Raw genomic sequence first — 21,842 nt, 5'->3', positions numbered from 1 at the left:
TTTGGAGTATGTGTGTGTTTTCCTTAAGAAGAGATGGGGTAAGAAACCTGGCCAGGAGCCCAAAAGGTTGGAGGAGCACTCCATGAGGCTTCAATTGGCACCCTGGCCCTTCCTCCCAAAACACAGCTTCCAGACCCAGCCTTCCCAGAGAGCACAGCTCCAGCAAGTTCTTTGATTCATCCCCAGCCCTTCACCCATATCTGCAGGGTCTAAGCCTCAAGTCCCAAACTGGTTGCCTCCTCATCCCTCATTCTGCCTGCCCAATGCCATTTTACTATGCATCAGTGTTGAGTGGGACTTTTCTCATTGCCCTGGATTTGGCTCTAGGACCCACAGCTAGAATCATAGACCCCCAAATGCCCCACATTCCATGGAGAACTTCTGACATCTGGAGCCTGCCCACCACCCTGGGACTTCCTTAGAGCTAGAAAAGCCAGCCCAATCCCAGTCAACCACAAGACTATCATTCTCTACCTGTGGAGAAGGAGAAAAGTGGAATCATCAGGGTCACTGGCTCTGTGGGGAAAGCAGTGCTCATAGCAAAGAGATTTTTCTTGAACATCTCCATGGAAGAAGGGAGGGAGATGCTTCTTCTACTCTTCAAGTCAAGTGAAGGGCTGTGGAAATCACTCCTAGATTGAAGGTTCCAGTCCAGGAGGAGACAGGCATCTCCCCCACCAACCTCCCATCCCCAGCTGAATGCACCCTCTAGATTGACCTGAAGCTGCCCAGACTGGAGCACAGTAGGACAGCTCTTGAGAAAGCCGTGTCCCCAGGCATCAAGATTATATTAATTAGGGAAGGCTAATCTACTATAAACAATAATCCAAGATATAATTGCACAAACATGTACAAGTCAAGGTGGTTTGTTCCAGATTTGGGGGAAAGAGGCAATAGTCTATCTTCTCCACAGAGTCATTTAAGGATTCCAGGATGCCAACAGCCCTGCCATCTTCAATATCTGGCTTCAAGATCATTCTGTCATCTTTATCACCATTCCAACTACAGAAAGGGGGAAGGAGCATAGAACAGATTGCTTGGAGGTTTGTATGAGCTATACTAGCAAGTAATATAAGAACCCACTCCCAGTGGCCACACCTAACTGCAAGGACTGCAAATGCCTAGCAGTAAGATGGTCAAAATGAATGTTTGTGTCCCTGTAGCAACTTCTGCCACCGGGCAAAGGGAACAAAAAGGTGGGTACCTGTTTATCGTCTGACATTTCTAGAAGCAAGAAGTTTTTCATGGTAGCCCATGGAAGAGATGCAAGAAGACACTCTCATCCCAGGCTCCTGAGGCCACTGAAGAGCAAGGAAGAGAACTTAGGATTCCCATTGCTCTCATGAGTACATTTAGAAGAGGGATTGAAAGCCAAGAAGCTGCACGGGGGGCTTCCAGGCTGGATGGGAGGAGGCAGCACCTGGTGAGAGGGTTGAGAGTGTGGGCCACTGGCCTAAAGGAACTGCCACTCTTTGAGGGGTTCCACAGCAATGGCAGGGCTGGGATGAAGCTAACCACCATCTATCTGGTGACCACCACCCCCTGCATCAGTGGAGGCCTCCAGAGGAGCAGAAGAATGGAGACCAAGCCAGGAGGAGATCAGGATTTCTCCCTCATTGACTGTGATCAGTGACCTTAGAAGATCTCTGTCTGCCCCATCCCACCTCGCCTGAGATCCAGAACCAGACCCCACCCCTTTTCATGTCTCTCCAGTGAAGCATATGCTGGGGAGAGGAAAGGCAGGTAAGATTTTATACTGGATGGACTCTCAACAACCACAAGGAACTAGAACAAATGGAATCCTCTAAATCTGTCATCAATAAATAGGAAAGGGAGATTTAACAACACATACAAGATGCCTCTCAATTTAGGATGAGGTTACAGCCTGATAAACCCATCATAAGTTGAAAATATAAGTTAAAAGTACATTTAACATACCTAACCTACTGAACATCATAGCTTAGTCTTGCCTACCTTACACGTGCTCAGAACACTTACATTCACCCCAAACTGGACAAAATCATCTAACATAAAGCCTATTTTCTAATAGTGTTGAATAGCTCGTGTAATTTATTGAAAACCATAATGACAGTGGGAAACAGAATGCTTTTATGGGTACTAGAAGTATGGATTCTACTGAATGTGTATTGTTTTCTCACCGACTAAAGTCAAAACATTGTAAGTTGGGGACTATCCGTATTTGGGAGCACTGTTTGAAGAAAAACAAACTCCACCAAGTCCTGCCTATTCAAGAAAATATTGTTTCTAAAAATAAACCCACAAGCATCAGGATTTGTCATCATAATGATGATCAAGGGGCTGGGCACCGTGGCTCATGCCTGTAATCCCGGCACTCTAGGAGGCCGAGACAGGTTGATTGCCTGAGCTCAGGAGTTCGAGACCAGCCCAGTCAATATGATGAAACCCCATCTCTACTAAAAACCCAAAAAAAATTAGCCGGGCGTGGTGGCGTGTGCCTGTAATTCCAGCTACTCAGGAGGCTGAGGCAGGAGAATCACTTGAACCTGGAGGCAGAGGTTGCAGCAGTGAGCCTAGATCGCTCCACTGCACTCCAGCCTGGGTGACAGAGCAAGACTCCATCTCAAAAAAAAAAAAAAAGATGAAGGACAGCCATTTCTAAAGGGGTCTTCTGTTATGTATATTAAAAATTCAAATCTAGTTCTCAAAATGTTAAGGAAAAAGCAAAGAGACGGAAACAAAGGCAGAGCATGATAAAGCAAGCACAATTAAATTTTGACATTTGGGAGCTCAAGTCCCCATTGGATCTAGAAAGAGGATGTGAAAATTCTTTGTACTATTTTTACAAATCCTCTGTAAGTCTGAAGTTATTTCAAAACAAAAAGTAGGTAATGCATGTGTTAATTAGCTTGATTTAGCTGTTCCACATGCACCCATATTTCAAAACATCACATTGTATGTGATAAATATATACAATTTTCATCTGTCAATTTTTAAATTAATTAGTTTTAAAATAATACAAAGTAAAAATATTAAATGAAATGTTCTGAAATAATAAGAAAATCAGGAGTTTTACAAGAAAATCCAGATTTCCAATTTTCCTTGAAGAATTAGAATGTCTGGCAGCCATCGGCTCAAGGCAGAGGCAGCTGACCACTTTACAAAGGGCAGGCACACTCCAATTTGCTCCAAATCTACCACTTCCTCCTGATTTCCAGCACCTGAAAGGGAAGGACAATTACTACTTATTATCGCACCTATGCTGCTGTTTGCCTTGTACCTGGACTGCCTGGCTCTTTAATGGTACCTGCTTGACTCCTGTAGGCATTGAGATTTGCAACACTTAGCCCCGACCTTTGACCACAAGTCCCTTTCTGGACATTGCCAGATGAGGTAGCTAGACCCCAAGGGAGCCATGAGAATCCTTTTTGCTTAGACCACAGGCAGGAAGAGGGCCTGCTTATTGGTCTTCTCTGTGGACTGTTTCACAGCTTCCTGGAGCTTACCCCTTCACTTGTGAAACTAGAGATAGAAAAAAAAATCCTTCCCCTTAAGGTCTGGAAAAAGCTTTCCGAAGATGCACATAACATGTCTTTTTTTCCTCTGGGCCCAGTTGGTGTCCACTAAACCTTCCAGAATCAAAATGCTGAAGGGTACTGTCCTAGTTAATTTTATATGTCAACTTTCCTGGGCAACAATGCCCAAATATGTGGTGAAACATTATTCTGATGTTTTTGTGAGGGTGTTCTTGGATGAGATTAACATTTAAATTGGTAGATCTTGAGTAAGGCAGATTGCCCTTGAGTAAGGCAGATTGAAGGCTGGCCTCATCCAGTCAGTTGAGGCCCAAATAGAACAAAAGATGGACCTCCCCTGAGCAAGAAAAACTTCTGCCAGAAGGTGGCCTTCAGACTTGCACCACAACATCAGCTATTTCCTGGGTCTTCAGCCTAACACCCTTCAGACATGACTTACAGCTTTGGACTTGCCAGCCTCCATAATCACATGAACCAATTTTTTAACATAAATCAACCTCTCTCTGTTTCTCTCTCTCTCTGTCTCAATCTCTCTCTCTATATATATATATATGTGTGTGTGTGTCTGTCGATAAATATTCATCCTATATATAAATACATATATATACAAATACACACATATCCAATTAGTACTATTTCCCTGGAGAACCCTAATGAATACAGGTATCAATTAGTTAAACTAGAGAAACAATGTTACAGAGGCCTCATATTTATTTAAAAATGGAATTTAATATTCCAGCAAGGAGTTGTGGTTGACAGCACAGACTCTGAAACTAGGAATCCCACGTTGAAATCCAGCTCTGCCACTCACTAGCTGTGTCATCATGGGCCAGCATCTTAAACTGCCTTTGCCTTAGTCTGCTTATCTAGAAAGTAAGAGTATTAATAGTACTTTATCTCATTGGGTTGTTAGGAGGATTAAATGAGATTAAAATGGATAAAGCTCTGAGAATAGTGCTTGGCACATACTACATGCTGTATGTATGTTAAGGAAACAGAATTCACATTTTTAAAAATGTTTCACTCCATTGCTTTGTCTTTACACCTCCCTGATGGCCAAGGTGGAAGATTGGAGGCATCAGAGGAGTGTGGCAGAGCTTGTGCAGGCCACAGGGCTTGGCAGAGAAGACAAGCCATGTCGAGCACAGCAGCCGGGGTAGAATAGCCCTTGGAGATCAACGTACGCCTGTGTCTCCAATGCAGGAGCAGTCTACCCTAAATAGTCCATGTCAATTCCTCCCTTTAGAGTCTCTGCTTCCCCACCAGCCCCCAGAACGTGGCCTAACACACAGGGAGGGGAATGAGGAAAAGACATTCATCACAGTTCAGACATGAAGTGGTGTATCAGTGGAGAGGTCCAAGTAGAAAACAAATGGCACACTCAGGAGAGCTGATATATATATATATAAAATACTTTAAGTTCTAGGGTACATGTGCACAATGTGCAGGTTTGTTACATATGTATACATGTGCCGTGTTGGTTTGCTGCACACATTAACTCATCATTTACATTAGGTATTTCTCCTAATGCTATCCCTCCCCCATCCCCCCACCCCACAACAGGCCTCGGTGTGTGATGTTCCCCACCCTGTGTCCAAGTGTTGTCATTGTTCAATTCCCACCTATGAGTGAGAACATGCGGTGTTTGGTTTTCTGTCCTTGCGATAGTTTGCTCAGAATGATGGTTTCCAGCTTTATCCATGTCCCTACAAAGGACATGAACTCATCCTTGTTTATGGCTGCATAGTATTCCATGGTGTATTATGTGCCACATTTTCTTAACCCAGTCTATCATTCATTGGTTCCAAGTCTTGGAACCCAATCTTGGGTTGGTTCCAAGTCTTCGCTATCGTGAATAGTGCCGCAATAAACATACGTGTGCATGCGTCTTTATAGTAGCATGATTTATAATTCTTTGGGTATATACCCAGTAATGGGATCGTTGGGTCAAATGATATTTCTAGTTCTAGATCCTTGAGGAATCGCCACACTGTCTTCCACAATGGTTGAGCTAGTTTACACTCCCACCAACAGTGTAAAAGCATTCCTATTTCTCCACATCCTCTCCAGCACCTGTTGTTTCCTGACTTTTTAATGATCGCCATTCCAACTGGTATGAGATGATATCTCATTGTGGTTTTGATTTGCATTTCTCTGATGGCCAGTGATGATGAGCATTTTTTCATGTGTTTTTTGGCTGCATAAATGTCTTCTTTTCAAAAGTGTCTATTCATATCCTTTGCCCACTTTTTGATGGGGTTGTTTGATTTCTTCTTGTAAATTTGTTTAAGTTCTTTGTAGATTCTGGATATTAGCCCTTTGTCAGATGGGTAGATTGCAAAAATTTTCTCCCATTCTGTAGGCTGCCTGTTCACTCTGATGGTAGTTTCTTTTGCTGTGCAGAAGCTCTTTAGTTTAATTAGATCCCATTTGTCTATTTTGGCTTTTGTTGCCATTGCTTTTGGTGTTTTAGTCATGAAGTCCTTGCCCATGCCAATGTCCTGAATGGTATTGCCTAGGTTTTCTTCTAGGGTTTTTATGGTTTTAGGTCTAACATTTAAGTATTTAATCTATCTTGAATTAATTTTTGTATAAGGTGTAAGGAAGGGATCCAGTTTCAGCTTTCTACATATGGCTAGCCAGTTTTCTCAGCACCATTTATTAAATAGGGAATCCTTTCCCCATTGCTTGTTTTTCTCAGGTTTGTCAAAGATCGGATGGTTGTAGATGTGTGGTGTTATTTCTGAGGCCTCTGTTCTGTTCCATTGGTCTATATCTGTTTTGGTACCAGTACCATGCTGTTTTGGTTACTGTAACCTTGTAGTATAGTTTGAAGTCAGGTAGCGTGATGCCTCCTGCTGTGTTCTTTTTGCTTCGGATTGTCTTGGCAATGCAGGCCCTTTTTTGGTTCAATATGAACTTTAAGTAGTTTTTACCAATTCTGTGAAGAAAGTCATTGGTAGCTTGATGGGGATGGCATTGAAACTGTAAATTACCTTGGGCAGTGTGGCCATTTTCACAATATTGATTCTTCCTATCCAGGAGCATGGAATGTTCTTCCATTTGTTTGTGTCCTCTTTTATTTCATTGAGCAGTGGTTTGTGGTTCTCAGGAGGGCTTTTTTTAAAAGACTCTTTCAGGAAAAATGTGTCTATTATTTACAGAGATTCAAGTAAGGACTAGCAACAGCAGGAAGTCTGAAGCAGCATGTTGGGGGTGGTGAATAATGTCACCTGACACCAAGAGATGGCGCTCTGAAACAGGGACCAGACAGAAGCTGCAGTCAGAGAGAAACAGCCATTGCCACACCATGCTGCATTAAGTATCCGTGGCTGTAAAAATTATTCAAACATTTGGCAGCTTCACACATCGTTTCGTATCCACAGTTGCTATGGATCAGCAGTCCAGGTGCAGATACGCCCTCAGACTGAGTCTCTAATGAGGCTGCAGTCAAGGTATCATCGAGGCTGCGGTCACCTCAAAACTCAGCTGAGGAAAGACCCACTTCCAAGCTCAGTCATGCAGTAGCTGGCAGGGTTGATTTCCTCACAGATAGCTGGATTAAGGGCCTCAGTTCCTCACTGGCTACAGGCTGGAGGCTGTCCTCATTTTCTTGCCATGTAGGCCTCTCCACAGGACAGCCTCACTCATGGCCACTCACTTCATCAGAGCAAGCTGAGAAGATCCAGAGACAGAGTGTGTGTAAACAGGACTAAAGTCATAGTCTCAGAACTGACTACCTCATCACTTTGCCATCTTCTATTTGTTAGGAGTGAATCTCGAGACCCAGCCCAGTTAAGCAGACGAAATTACAGCAGGGCACCAATGCCAAGATGTAGGCATCACCAGGAGCTATCTCTGAAGTCATCCTACCACACACACATGCCAAAGCAAGAGAGGGAGCAGGAGGAACAAATGCCTTGACCTCTCCCTTTTCCCACCCTCCCATCTCCCACCTGTGTCTCCCATTGGCCAAACTCAACTCGAAGCTAGAGGGCATGGGAGCCCAGGTGATACAGCCCATACAGGCATCCTTCCAGACCAGTGTGGAGATGAGAGAGAATAAACCTGAGGCAGAGAGGAGAGAGGTACAACGAGCAGCCCATGAGACAAGACACAGATCAGCGAACTGACAGTCATCATGGAGGTCAGATAACCTAGAAAACAAGACATCACACAGAGCAGCCCCTCACCCATATCCATGAGGTCTGTCAAGACATCGCACAGAGCAGCCCCTCACCCATATCCATGAGGTCCATCAAGACATCGCACAGAGCAGCCCCTCACCCATATGCATGAGGTCTGCCTCTTTAATCTATGCACCCAATTCTTTCCCAGGCTCTATAATTTGGGGTAACATTTCTCCAGGCCCTGTTATAGAGCAATGAAAATTTTCTATAAAACAAATGTCCTTACTTTCACCTCATCCCTATTTATGTAAATCCTTGCCTCTTTAATTACTGAGGCCAGGAGGAAGATTTGGGAGAGGAAAGGGCTATGCGGTGACATTTGGAAAGACCCTGCTCTGTGACAGTTCTAGTGTTGATGCCAAAGTTCTCATTTCCTCTTAGAAAAGTCTTGTGCAAATAGCATAATTTGCTCCTGTTGACTTTTTTAATGTGCTCATGGAGACTGCTCGAGATCTAGATCTGTTTGGGATCTGCAGGACTTCTCCTTCTGCAGTGTACACACACGTGCACACACGTATGTGCACAAACCCAGGGCACTGGTGCCATCAAAACTTTCTCTTGTTCTTCAGCCTTCCCCGTTCCAGGTAAGGCCACCGCCACCTTCAAGGCTCCCAGGCCCAGACCCTCAGGCAGGTAGCAATTGCCAAGGCTTTAATGTCCCACCCCATTAATTTTATCTTCCTTTATCTCCTGAAAAGATTAATGCTCTAAACCCTGGCACCCAAAACACCCTCATGTTGAAAACTCTTCAATACCCTCTTCTCACACTCATCTTCAGAGCTACCATGAGGCAGAGAAGCTTCCGGAGTCAGCCCACGTGGGGCTGGGTGACTGCCAACACCAAGCAAGGGGAAAGTCACAAATTGACATCCAGCACCTTACTCTCCACCCTTCAGCCCCTCAACTGACTCCTGCTCCACAGCCCGTTCTATTAATATCTAGCATTCAGCACCAGCCCGGACAAAAACCTACCTGGAAAGATGGTACAAGAACCCCACACAACTCCATAGAACTTCTCTGTCTAAAAAAATGCTTTGCCGTATATTATCTCACTTAATCTCCACCACTATGCTGTACATAGGAGCCACAACTCCTAGACAACAAATAAAAATCCTATCACTTTTCAAATCCTAACATTTTCATATGACAAAGCCAGAACTCAAAATCCAGACCTCCAGAGTCCCAGATCAGGAGAGGAAGAAACGCCAAGTCAAAGAGAAGCTTCTTTAGAATAATCTGCTTTTCTGGATTATTCACACCGTGGGTCAGCTCCCCACTTGAAGTCAGAACCAAGCTCCAATTTCAGTGAACCACCATCATGCTTTGACCAGGAGATTCTCTCAGAAATGTGGGGTCCCATTGATTAGGCCTGAAGACAGAGATTGGCAGGCCTATGTGAGCCTGGAGGAGTTCTTTTTAGGGGCTGGATAATGTCAAGAACAGAGAACAACTCCAGAGAAGGCACACACGCCTTCAAACCCATCCCCTCATGGGGAGAAAGCAGCCAGGAACTCAGGCCTCAAGTGTTCTAGGTGTGGTCTCCCAGGGAAACGGGCTCACTTAGTTTGGGGAAACCTTCAAACCTTGCACTGAGTCCTATGTAGACTGGGACAGAAGGTGGACAATGTAATCTCCTGAGCCCTCAACCTCCTCCTGGAGAGATGACAAAATTAAGATTTCTCTACCAGAACCCTCAACAGACACATCCCAGAATCTCCCCAAGTGAAATGTGCTCTACCTACCGTCCCTGAGAGCCCAGGGGTGTGAACCCACAGGGCAGGTGTGGTGGGGAAGGGAGGAGGGAGAAAGAAAAGGGACGGCTGGGAGTTAGTAGAGAAAGGCTCCTATCCAGGACCTGCCTGCAAGGATCCCAGGTATCAGCCAGCCCAAGTTAGCCCTTGTTGACTTAGCAGGTGACAGTTTGGGGAAGAAGGGGAGGAGGATGCGGAAGTCACACCTCTCCAGGCTTGGTTCCCATTGGCCCTTGATATCCTTAAAAGGGCCCAGCAGTTTCAGCATCCTTATTCCCCCGACCTTCTGCAGATTCTGTGGTTATACTCACTCCTCATCCCAAAGAATGAAATTCACCACTCTCCTCTTCTTGGCAGCTATAGCAGGGGCCCTGGTCTATGCTGGTGAGTATGGCCTTTCCTCTGCGCCCCACAAGAGTCCTCCCAGTCCAAGGTGGCCCTCACTCCTGCCTTCACCCCTCTCCTCCTCTCTCAGTGCTATTCTGGCTTCCCTGCCTCTGCAAGTGACTCCTCTCCCAGTTCTCCACACATGGCCTCTGCACCCCACTGGCCAGAGGAACCCAGAACTCTTTGGCCTTTGCCTGCCCTCCCAGCTCATCTCCTCACACACCATTGTTTACCCACTATGCCTCAGCTACACTGGCTTCTCTGGTGTCCCCTGCATATAGTTGAGCAGGGTGTCCCCTACACAAGGGTGCCCAGGCAAGGAGTGGTAGAAGCTAAAATCTGGCCGACACTCTACTTGCCAAGCAGTGAGCCTGGCCCCTGGCTGTGTCTCTTAGGAGGAAGGGAAGCTTTTTTTTTTTTTTTTTTTTTTTGAGGCTGAGTCTCCCTCTGTTGCCCAGGCTGGAGTGCAGTGGCGCGATCTTGGCTCACTGCAATGTCCCTCCTGGGTTCCAGCGATTCTCCTGCCTCAGCCTCCTGGGTAGCTGGGACTACAAGTGCGCGCCACCATGCCTGGCTAATTTTGTATTTTTAAGAGAGACGGGGTTTCACCATGTTGGCCAGGTTGGTCTCGAACTCCTGACTTCAGGTGATCCACCTGCCTTGGCCTCCCAAAGTGTTGGAATTACAGGTGTGAGCCACTGCGCCCAGCTGGGATGCCTTTTTTAATTCACAGAAGCACCATTTGGGCCATGATGATCCTGCTGTTCCTTGAACATCAGGATCTTCCTTCTTGTTCTTTCCTCGTCTAGAATGCTTTCCCTCTCCCTGGCCCCTTCCCCCAACCAACTCTAATGTCACCTGGCCAGTGATTTTTCATCTAGAAAATCTCAGTTTAGATACAATTCCCCAAAAAGGCCTTCCATGCACATGCGGAACAAATTAGATCCATGTGCCCTTCTCGCACCAGGCTGCACGTTCCCTTCCAGCACTGTCACACCAGCCATTAAATAATTTCGTAAAAGGACAGATGTAAGCTCTGTTAGGACAGGGGTCTTGTCTGCCCTCTTTAGCACTGCACCTCCATCTCTTGGCACAGAGCTTTGCATAAATGTTGTGTTGAAAGAATAAAGGGAATCAGGTCTGGGGTCTCAATCCTGCAAATAGCTCAAATATGGCCCCATGACCCCCACATACTGTCCTCCTCCACCACAGAGGAAGTTGAGCCCCTCTGACCATGGCCAGCTCCCTGACAGACACCTCAGGGAAGCCTCCCAAGCCAGGGGCCAGTCAGGAGGAAGGCACTGTTCCAAGAGACATTACACTTCTCAGAGGGGAACCTGTTTCAAAAGCCACAGGAGTTAAACATCAGAGAGTGTCCCAGTAGACCCGCTGATATGGTGGAAGGGCATGTCCAACCAAAAGGGAAATTGATCCCCTTCTATCCATGAGCATTCCCAGGAGATAAGCTTTGGGAATGGGAGGGGAGGGTGGCTCGGGTAGGTCCGGTTCGGTCCTTGCTCTCATCTGGCGTGTTTCCTCCATTGCAGAAGATGCCTCCTCTGCCTCGACAGATGCTGATCCTGACCAGGAAGCTGGGACCTGTGAGTCCTCCTCTCCCTCCTGCCCTAGCCCTCATTGGGAAGGTTTAACAGTTAGGGATGTGAGTGGTGGCTGGGAGAAGAAGCCAGTGGGAGGAGATCTGGATTCTGCGCTTGGTGGTAATGGGGAGGCGCAGGTAATATAATAAAGAAGGTAGCATGGGTTGAAATGGCACAAGGCTAAAGACCAAAGAGGATGACCCAGAGAGGCAAGGACAATAGGGAGCATGGGGAAAAGGTTATTGTGAATAAAAGGGAGAGAAACATGAGGTTAAGTGGTAAGGGCAATGTCTCACATGGCATTAATACCTTCACCTGCAAACACCTCCCATTACTCCCAATTCCTTAGCAAGACAACCATTATCTGGCCTCTAACCTCATTTTCCAACCCCATTTTCCATGACTCTCTTTTATGTCGCACCCACATCAGCTAAATTGAACTTGTTTCCATTCCCCACACCTATCCCACACATGCCTTTGCCTGACCTCTTACTCGCTGCCTGCCCCCAGGGAAGCCCCTTTGGTACATCCTCTCCTGCTAACATCCTGCCTTCAAGATCCAGCTTCTCTATGAAGTGCTCCCCGATTCTCATCTCCCTTAAGGGGGCAGCGTTTAAGCCATATCACTTCTGTATCCTGGCACCCAGCACACATTAGGTATCCTGGGGCCCTGCAACCCATTCCAAAAGAAACAAACACTTTGACTTTGCTAAAATCAATCAATTTGTGCATTCACAGCTAAGCCTAATGAAGAGATCTCAGGTCCAGCAGAACCAGCTTCACCCCCAGAGACAACCACAACAGCCCAGGAGACTTCGGCAGCAGTTCAGGGGACAGCCAAGGTCACCTCAAGCAGGCAGGAACTAAATCCCCTGAGTAAGTCTCTGTCTCTATGCCAGATCAACAACCTAGAAAAGTCTCTGGCTGCAGGCCCACATTACACCTCCACGCACAGAGATAAGCCTGGTGAGAAGCAGGTAGACTCAGACACCTGAACACAAAGGCACAAATGGGATTGTGCATTGCACCCACACACAACGTTTCCACAATTGTAGATGTTGTGGCCTGCACTATACATGGTTTCTGTCCTGGCTCACACAACTTCCTATGAGAGAAGTGCTGGAGCCCTCAGCAAAACTTCTGCACTTTAGGACTTTCTGTAGGGATGATGTCCTGGGTGGAGTGGGGGTGGGGGGCGGGTGCAGGCAGGGCAATGCAGAGTTCTCTTTAAATGAGGTGACTTTTCTGCTGATGTGATTGTTCTGCTCCAAAATTAGAATCCATAGTGGAGAAAAGTATCTTACTAACAGAACAAGCCTTTGCAAGAGCAGGAAAAGGAATGCATGGAGGCGTGCCAGGTGGAAAACAATTCATTGAAAGTGAGTGCATCCCAAGGCAAGGCTTTGTGGGAATGAGAATACTCACCACCCACCATCCAGGGGTGGGATATGGGACAGAACTTGCCCCCATTTCCACCTCACATATGAGACTTGGAATTGCCACAGCCCCTGCTGTTGAAGACGCCTCACTTTGTGCTTTCATATGTTTCCAATTTCTCATCCAGATTCAAATTGCCGGCTGGGCACGGTGGTTCACACCTGTAATCCCAGCACTTTGGGAGGCCAAGGCCGGTGGATTGCTTGAGCCCAGGAGTTCAAGATCAGCCTGGGCAACATGGCGATACCCCATCTCTACAAAAAAATACAAAAATTAGCCAGGCGTGGTGGCACATGCCTGTGGTCCCAGCTACTTGGGAGGCTAAGGTGGGAGGATCACTTGAGCCCATGAGGCAGAGGTTGCAGTGAGCCGAGATCGTGCCACTGCACTCCAACCTGGGTGACAGAGAGAGACCCTGTCTCAAAAAAAAGAACAGATTCAATGTGCCATGTTGTCTGATATTGATTCACCTGGGGTCTAACTAACCCCCAACCTTCCCACAGCAGAGCCTGCTTGTTTCTATTCTTCTTGCCCCCTGCCCCTGCCAAGGTGGGGAAGAGGGTAGGTCCTTCAGGGTCTGGTGAATCTAATCTCAACCCCTCCAACTTCTGTGTAAGCCTCTCCAGAGTCTCAGTAAGTCTGGAAAGCAGAAGATGGAACTGAGGAGAAATGGAAGGGGTGGAGCTGGTGCCTGGGGTCCTAAAAGCCTCATTTGTTTCATCTTTCCCTCTAGATGGAAGTGAATTTGCACAAAAATTACTGAAGAAATTCAGTCTATTAAAACCATGGGCATGAGAAGCTGAAAAGAATGGGATCATTGGACTTAAAGCCTTAAATACCCTTGTAGCCCAGAGCTATTAAAACGAAAGCATCCAACTTGCTGTGTGCCTGTGCTCTATGGGATGGGCCCTGGAGGAAGGGCGGGGAGAAAAGCCCTCCCTGGACCAACACAAAGCATAGGATGTCCTGACCCAGGCCCTTGGCCAGTCACAGCCTGCCTAGAAGGCGGAGCCTCTAACAAGCCCTTTTATTCACTTCGAGCCACATCCACATGTGCTAAGCCTCCTTTGAGTCCAAATGCCACTCCAGTTTTTGTCCACCTCTTATTCTTCACATATTACTCCTAGTGACATTTGAGCATTTCCAAAAATTAAATCAAATTCTGAAGAACCAGGATTTATCATCCTGAAAATAATCAAAGCCTGGGCCATTGATACTAAAGCCACTTTCTGGTACCTTTATCGAAAATTCATCTCTCCTGCCTTCTATTCGTACATTCTCCACTGGGCCAAAGTGGCTGGCAATGGCTAATTAGGTCAGACAGTAAAGTAATGAGCCACTACAGTGACAACTGGCACTTTACTAAAAAGACCAATTGAATCCATTAAAGTTATTCTTGTGATGTGGTGCAGAGAAACCACTTTTGACTGTGTTTTAGATGTGCAAATTATCTTCCTCAAAGGACTAAAGTCTCTCAAAGGGGTCTCGGTCACCTCTTCCTCCTCCTGCAACTTTGTTTTCCTCCCCTATAGCTCATGGCTGTGTCTTGCACACAGATAAACCAGGGAAGATCACTCATGACTTCAGGGGGCAAAGAAAGCAGTCAGATCTTCTGCCAGACCCCTCCCCAGGCCGGGCACATGGTCTTCTGCTCTTTAACATGCCCAGAGTCATTGATTCTAGACTGTTCTTCTCACCCCATCTTAGTTTATTTTCTGTTGCTTATAACAGAATATCTAAAACTGGATAATTTATAAGAAGGAAAATGTACTCTTACAGTTCTAGAGCTAGGAAGTCCAAGGTCAAGGGGCATGTCTGGCAAGAGCTTTCTTGCTGGCAGGGAATCTCTGCAGGATCCCAAGCTGGAACAAAGAAACACATAGTGAGGTGGCTGTCCATGCTAGCTCAGGTCTCTCTTCCTCTTCTTAGAAAGCCTCCAGTCTCACTCCTGTGGCAAACCATTAATCCATTAACCCATTAATTCATTAATCCATAGATGGATTAATCTATTCACAAGGGCAAAGACCTCATGACCCAATCATTTCTTTTTCTTTTTTTTTTTTAAGACAGAGTCTTGTTCTGTTGCCCACACTGGAGTGCAATGGCTCAATCTCGGCTCACTGCAACCTCTGCCTCCCAGGTTCAAGCAATTCTCCTGCCTCAGCCTCCCAAGCAGCTAGGATTACAGGTGCCCACCGCCACACCTGGCTAGTTTGTTGTATTTTTAGTAGAGATGGGGTTTCACCATGTTGGCCAGATGGTCTCAAACTCCTGACCTCATGCGATCCACCTGCCTAGGCCTCCCAAAGTGCTGAGATTACAGACATGAGCCACTGCACCCAGCATGACCCAATCATTTCTTAATAGCCCTGCCTTTCCATATTGTTACTTTAGGGATTAAGTTTCAATGTAAGTTTTGGAGGGGACAAACACTCAAACTATACCATTCTACTCCTGGCCCTCTGAAACTCATGTCCTTCTCAAATATAAATATATTCATTCCAACTCCATAGCCCCAAAATCTTAGCTCATTCCAGCACCAACTCAAAAGCCCAAAGTCCAGAGTATCATCTGCGAGCCTGTGAAATACAAACGAGTTATCTACTTTTAAGACACAATTGTGGTAAAAGCATAAAACAGACATTCCCATTCCAAAATGGAGAAATAGACAAAAAGAAACGAGTAACAGGTCTCAAGCAAATCTGAAACCCATCAGGGCAGACATTAAATCTTAAAGCTGAAGAATAATCTCTTTTGACTCTGTGTGTGGCCTCCCATCCACACTGGGGTATGGGTTAGGCCCCCAAGGCTTCAGGCTGCCTGACCCTTATGGCTTTGCTGGGTGCAGCCCATGCGACTGCTCCTAGGTATTGGAGTCTGGTGCCTGAAGCTTTCCCAGGTGGGTGTTGCATACTGCCAGTGACTGCACACTTCTGGGGTCCCAGCAGTAGTCCGACTCCCACAGCTCCACTAGGCATTACCCTAATGGAGACTCTCTATGGTGGCACCACTCCCATGGCTCCACTAGATGGGGACTCTTTGCAGTGGCTCTGACCCTGTGACAAATCTTTGCCTGGGCTCCTAGGCTTTTGATGATATCCTTTGAAATCTTGGTGGAGGCTACCAAGCTGCCACAGCTTTTGCTGTCTGCAAGCCTGCAGAGTCAGCACCACCTGGACGTTGCCAAGGTTTATGGTTTGTACCTTCCAAAACTGCAGCACAAGCTACAATTGGGGTCACTTGAGCCTTGGCTAGGGCAGCCATGAAACTCTGCACTGGGGTTCCAGGGCAGAGTCCCAAGGCACCATTCTGCCCTCCTAGACCTCTGGGCCTATAACAGGAGGGGCACCCTCAAAGATCACTGAAATGCATTTCAGGTCTTTCTTCATTGTCTTGAGGAATAGCATCTGGCTCCCTTCTATCTGTGCTAATCTTTTTAGCTGCATCCTTGATCTCCTCTTCTGAATGCACTTTTTCACTCTTCATGTGGCCAGGCTGACAGTTTTCCAACTCTTTCCACTCTGCTTCCCATTTAATGTAAATTTTCTTTATCTTTATAATTGTCTTTGAATTATTCCTTTGCTCCCAAATCTCAGCATAAGTGGCCAAAAGTAACCATGCATCTCCTTCTATATTTTGCTTAGAAATTTCTTCTGCAGATACTCTAGTTTGTCACTCTCAAGTTTGGCCTTCCACAAAGCCCTTAAATGTAGACACACTTCAGTCAAGTTCTTTGTCAATTTATAACAAGGATGGTCTTTGCTCTAGTTTCCAATACCTTCTTCCTCAGTTCCATCTGAAATCTCATCAGAATGGCCTTACTCTTCATATTTCAACTAGCATTCTGGTCACAATCACTTAACTAATCTCTAAGGAGTTCCAAACTTTCCATAGACCTGAGGTTCTCCATGAGTTCTCCACCCCTGCAGCAAACTTCTGCCTGGACATCCAGGTGTTTTCATACATCCTCTGAAATCTAGGTGGAGGTTCCCAAACCCCAGTTCTTGACTTCTGTGCACTCACAGGCTCAGCACCACATAAAAGCTGCCAAGTCTTGGGGCTTGCACTCTCTGGAGCCACAGCCCAAGCTCTATGTTGGCCCCTTTCAGCCATGGCTAGAGTGGCTCGAACACAGGACACCAAGTCGCTAGGATGCACAGAGCACAGGTACCCTGGGCCTGGCCCATAAAACCACTTTTTCCTCCTAAGCCTCCAGGCCTGTGATGGGAGGGGCTGCTGTGAAAACCTGTGACATGTCCTAGAGACATTTGCCCCACCATCTTCTGGATTAACATTCAGCTCCTCGTTACTTACGCAAATTTCTGCAGCCGGCTTGAATTTCTCCTCAGAAAATGGGATTTTATCCTCTATCACATTGTCAGGCTGCAAATTTTCTGAACATTTATGCTCTGCTTCCCTTATAAAATGGAATGCCTTTAACAGCACCCAAGTCACATCTTGAATGCTTTGCTGCCTAGAAACCTCTTACACCAAAAACCCTAAATCATCTCTCTCAAGTTCAAAGTTCCACAAATCTCTAGGGCAGAGGCAAAAAGCTGCCAGTCTCTTTGCTAACACATAACAAGAGTCACCTTTGCTCCAGTTCCCAAAACAAGTTCCTCATTCCCATCAGAGACCACCTCAGCCTGGACTTTATTATCCATGTTGCTATCAGCATTTTGGACAACGCCATTCAACAAGTCTCCAGGAAGTTCCAGAATTTCCCACATTTCCCTGTCTTCTTCTGAGCCCTCCAAACTGTTCCAGCCTCTGCCTGCTACCCAGTTCCAAAGTTGCTTTCATATTTTCAGGTATCTTTTCAGCAACACCCCACTCTACTGTATTAATCAGTGCTAATACAGTACCAGTTTAGTGTATTAGTCCGTTTTCATGCTGCTGATAAAGACATAGCCAAGACTGGGCAATTTACGACAGAAAAAGGTTTATTGGACTTAGAGTTCCACGTGGCTGTGGAGGCCTCACAATCATGGTGGAAGGTGAAAGGCACATCTCACATGGCAGCAGACAAGAGAAGAGAGCTTGTGCAGGGAAAATCCCCTTTATAAAACCATCAGATCTCATGAGACTTATTCACTAACACCAGAGTAGCACAGGAAAGGCCTGCCCCCATGATTCAATTACCTCCCACCAGGTCCCTCCCACAACACATGGGAATTCAAGATGAAATTTAGATGGGGACACAGCAAAGCCGTATCAGCAGGGATTTCTGTCTGCTCTTTTACTTCTATATCTCCAGTGCCTAGAGTAGTGCCTGGAAGACAGAAAGAACCCAAGAAACATTGGTTGAATGTTGAATGAGTTCACCCACTTCCACCCACCTCCTCATTTATATCCTGTGAGATGAATGTCTCCATCCTCTCTGTTCTTAGAATATGCATTTTCATGTCTGCTATACCTCTTCACCAGAGAGGCAACACTTCAGAAATAAGTCCAGGTGGAATTGATCTCAGAATGCCTAACACTCAGCAGATAACAGGAGGTTAACCAGTTGTCTGTGTACTGAATGAAGGAGAAGCAGGCTCTGGGATTACCTGCCTACAGCACCCCCAAAATTCCCCAGGTTCATCCTCCTCAAAGGAGAGAAAACTTCAACCATTTCACATTCACAAATTGGTGACTTTGGACACACAGTGATTACAACAAAGCCTGATGAAGGGGCAAGAGCTAACCCCAGATACTGTTTCAGAGAAAACCCCAGTCCTGATGAAATCCCTACCAACCCCAGAGACAATGGCAGCAATCCAAAGGGTCTATGAGAAATAAGGAGCAGATAGTTCCCCCTTGTGGCACAGGCCTGTGGACTATGTGACTTTATTGTGAGGACAGGGTGGACCCTGGAATGTTCAAACTACTCAAGGCATACACAAACACATCTGTACCAGATGGAAGGCTGAGCATAGCCTTCTACCTCCCTTTCCACTGAATATTTCATGAAATGACTGAAATGCTGATTTAATGAAAAACAGGCTACTTCTGGGTTGACAGTCGTTTTCCTGCTTTCTGAGGTTATGGAAGTTTTAACATTCAGATATGGATGATATTCTAAATAAATTATATACAAATTAATGGGGAAAACATTCAATAACATAATTCTAAATGTAAGGAAAAGAAATAAAGATATGTCTACTAATTTCTTACCTCTGAAACCAACTGAATTTTACAACAAGGAAAATAAATGCAGATATGTAAATTCCATCTTAGATGAAAATAGAAAGCCCTTACAACCCCAAATAACACTTTCTTTGAAGAAATTCTGCCAATTCCAGTGAAACTGGAACCAAATGGAGGGAGGATGCTGACACAGTGTCCCGTAATAACAGATCATGGGCAGAGCTGGCAATATGCAGACTTCTCTAAAGTACATGACATACCCAGAAGAGCAAAAGCAAGGTCACCTTGTTTGTAACCAGAGCAACCATATGTATAATGAGTGCTCCTGAAAAAGAGAACTGAACACGCGGAATAGGAAACAAAAGTGAAAAAAGATTTCTTAAAAATAAAATTCTAGACAGAAGCAGTGGTGCACGCCTGTAATCCCAGTGACTCTGAAGGCTGAGGCAGGAGGATTGCTTCAGCCCAGGAGTTCAATACCAGCCTGCACATAGTGTGACTGTCTCTCAATAGACAGAAAGAGAAAGAGAGGAAGGAAGGAAGGAAGGAAGGAGGGAGGGAGGGAGAGAGGGAAGGAAGGAAGGAAGAAAAGAGGGAGGGAGGGAGGGAAGGAAGGAAGGAAGGAGAAGGGGAAGAGGAAGGGAAGGAGGGAAAGGAGGGAAGACAACTTGAATCTAGCAGAGGGCAGGGGGAAATAAGGAGTTGTTTAATAAATATAGTTTCAGTTTTTCAAGATGCAAAAGTTCTGGAGATTGATTATATAACAACGTGAATATACTTAACACCATTGAACTGTACACTTAATGGCTAAGCTGGTAGATTTTATGTTATGTGTATTTTACCACAAATAAAAATTTTAATTTTAAAAAAAACTTGAATCTACAGATTGAAAGAAAAAAACTGATTCAAAAAGATCAATTTTAAGAACTGGCCTAATAGAGTTTCTTATCTTCAAAAATAAAGAAAGAATCATCTGGGCATCCAGCCAAAACTATCAACACACGGACTGAAGGGAAAACAAATAGATCGGGCTAGCTCCTGACTTCAACATCAAAAGACCATGGAGAAATTCCTACACAGTCCTCTGGGAGAAGAAAGGTGATATCCAAGCATTCTGTCTTTAGTCAAGCTATTTTACCAGGATAAGGCAATAGACAAATACTTTCAATATGCAACAATTGAAGGAATTCCATTCTATTCACTCTTTTAAAAAACCATTAGAAGATAAACTTCAGCCAGCCAAGAGATAAATGGAGAATACGAGGTAAAAGGAGTAGCTATGAGTGCTAAATCCATTTTAATGCAGAACAAACCTAAAACTGCTGTGGAAATTATGGTTACAGAGTAGGGGGTAAATGTTATAAACTATGAGAATATAACAAAAAATCAGCATACAGATGGAAGAGAAAGAGGGAATTCATATAAGTAGGTGGACTGTACAAGTTTTATAGTTGAAGGATCAAAAAATATTTTTAACATGCTAAATCAAATAATCAAGGCTTAAAGTAAATCACTAGAAGAATTCATAATAATATAATCCATGAAAACCAGACTATGAAAAGGAAGGGAAAAGGAGAAAGTAGAAGTATACTGTTTTAATAGTTGATAGTAGAGGGAGTCAACTCTGAATAAATAAAGATTTGAGTACATCATTTGAAGTTCATTATAAAGATAAGCAATAGGACTATAAACAAACTATAAATCTTTTCTATTAGCAGAACTATATATAAAAAGGAAAAAACACAGATCATATAGGAAAATATACATTTTAAATAGTTAAAATAAAAGGATGGCATTAAGAAGATATAACTAGTACAAACATGCCTTTCATGTGAACAAACAAAAATAGAACAAATTCATGTCATAAAAAGCAAGAATCTCAGATCAAGGCATAAAGCAAAACCAAACTATAAACAATGGATTCAAAAATATTATACATCAAGAACAATGGAACTGCTTTACTTTGCCTCCCTTCCTGCCTGCCTATATTCCTGCCTTACTTTCTGAATTTCAGTACAAAAGCCAGTGGGTAGAGCCGAGCAAGGCAGGCATCTGCATGAACAGGGAGTGGGGGATTTTGAGAAAGCCAGAGCAGGGTGTTGGAACAGGAGATGAGGAGGGCATCTACCAGGAGCACAGTGGGTGAAGGGGAGTGGTGACCTGGCATGGGGCATCAGGGCCTGAGTAGGATGAGAAGGGCACCCATCCAGCCTGATGTGGGGGGTTGCAGCTCAAACAGAGTGAGGGGGTATAGGTAGTGCAGGGTGACTGAGCCTGAACAATGTGGTGTTAGATTGGAATAGGAGGTAATGGTGAGAACTTATGGTCTTTGATATATAATTCAACGTAGAAATACACGTAGATGTAAATGTGCATATATAATTTATTCATAGGAATGCACATACATATATAAGTGCATAGATACATTTCCTAGCTTGACCACTGGGAGACCTAGAAGCAGTAACATCCTAAGAACAGTGAGCATATGTAGAGCCTATATCTTCTTTTCCAAATACCATTAAGAGAACAGGGATCCTTGGAGAAATGGCTAACACCAGGGGTAGGACAGAGAAAGTACGTGATAAGGCTGGAATGACTTGTACCAGAAAGTAAGAAAATGCTCAAAAAATGATGGAGTCATACCAAAAGAATACAAAATCTAATGAGAAGGTTAGCTTAATCCCAATAGTATTGAATTATCTCAGACTAACAAAATTCAGCGGAAAGGAAAAGTATTATAAAAGATTATAATGGAAAGAAAGAGAAGGAAAGAAAGAGAAAGAAAGAAAGAAAGAAAGAAAAAGAAAGAAAGAAAGAAAGAAAGAAGGAAAG

General features: G+C 44.9%; 1 protein-coding gene across 1 annotated transcript; it reads left to right on the top strand.

The window, feature by feature from the left end:
• Nucleotides 1–9,728: 9,728 nt before the first annotated feature.
• LACRT (lacritin) lies at nt 9,729–13,754 on the top strand. The gene is made up of 5 exons (XM_054444285.1): nt 9,729–9,840; nt 11,391–11,444; nt 12,180–12,317; nt 12,719–12,820; nt 13,612–13,754. The coding sequence occupies exons 1-5, from the start codon at nt 9,783–9,785 to the stop codon at nt 13,671–13,673; spliced, it is 414 nt and encodes a 137-aa protein (XP_054300260.1). The 5' UTR covers nt 9,729–9,782; the 3' UTR covers nt 13,674–13,754.
• The last annotated feature ends 8,088 nt before the right edge of the window (nt 13,755–21,842 follow it).

The sequence above is a fragment of the Pongo pygmaeus genome, chromosome 10 (genome assembly GCF_028885625.2).
Source record: "Pongo pygmaeus isolate AG05252 chromosome 10, NHGRI_mPonPyg2-v2.0_pri, whole genome shotgun sequence".
Taxonomy (NCBI): domain Eukaryota; kingdom Metazoa; phylum Chordata; class Mammalia; order Primates; family Hominidae; genus Pongo; species Pongo pygmaeus.
This window is presented reverse-complemented; position numbering and strand designations above follow the sequence as displayed.

Coding starts and splice junctions, on each gene's coding strand:
- LACRT (XM_054444285.1), top strand. CDS start 9,783: ATGAAATTCACCACTCTCCTCTTCTTGGCAGCTATAGCAGGGGCCCTG. Junction 9,841..11,390: donor AGGGGCCCTGGTCTATGCTG/GTGAGTATGGCC, acceptor CCTCCATTGCAG/AAGATGCCTCCTCTGCCTCG. Junction 12,821..13,611: donor TGGAAAACAATTCATTGAAA/GTGAGTGCATCC, acceptor CTTTCCCTCTAG/ATGGAAGTGAATTTGCACAA.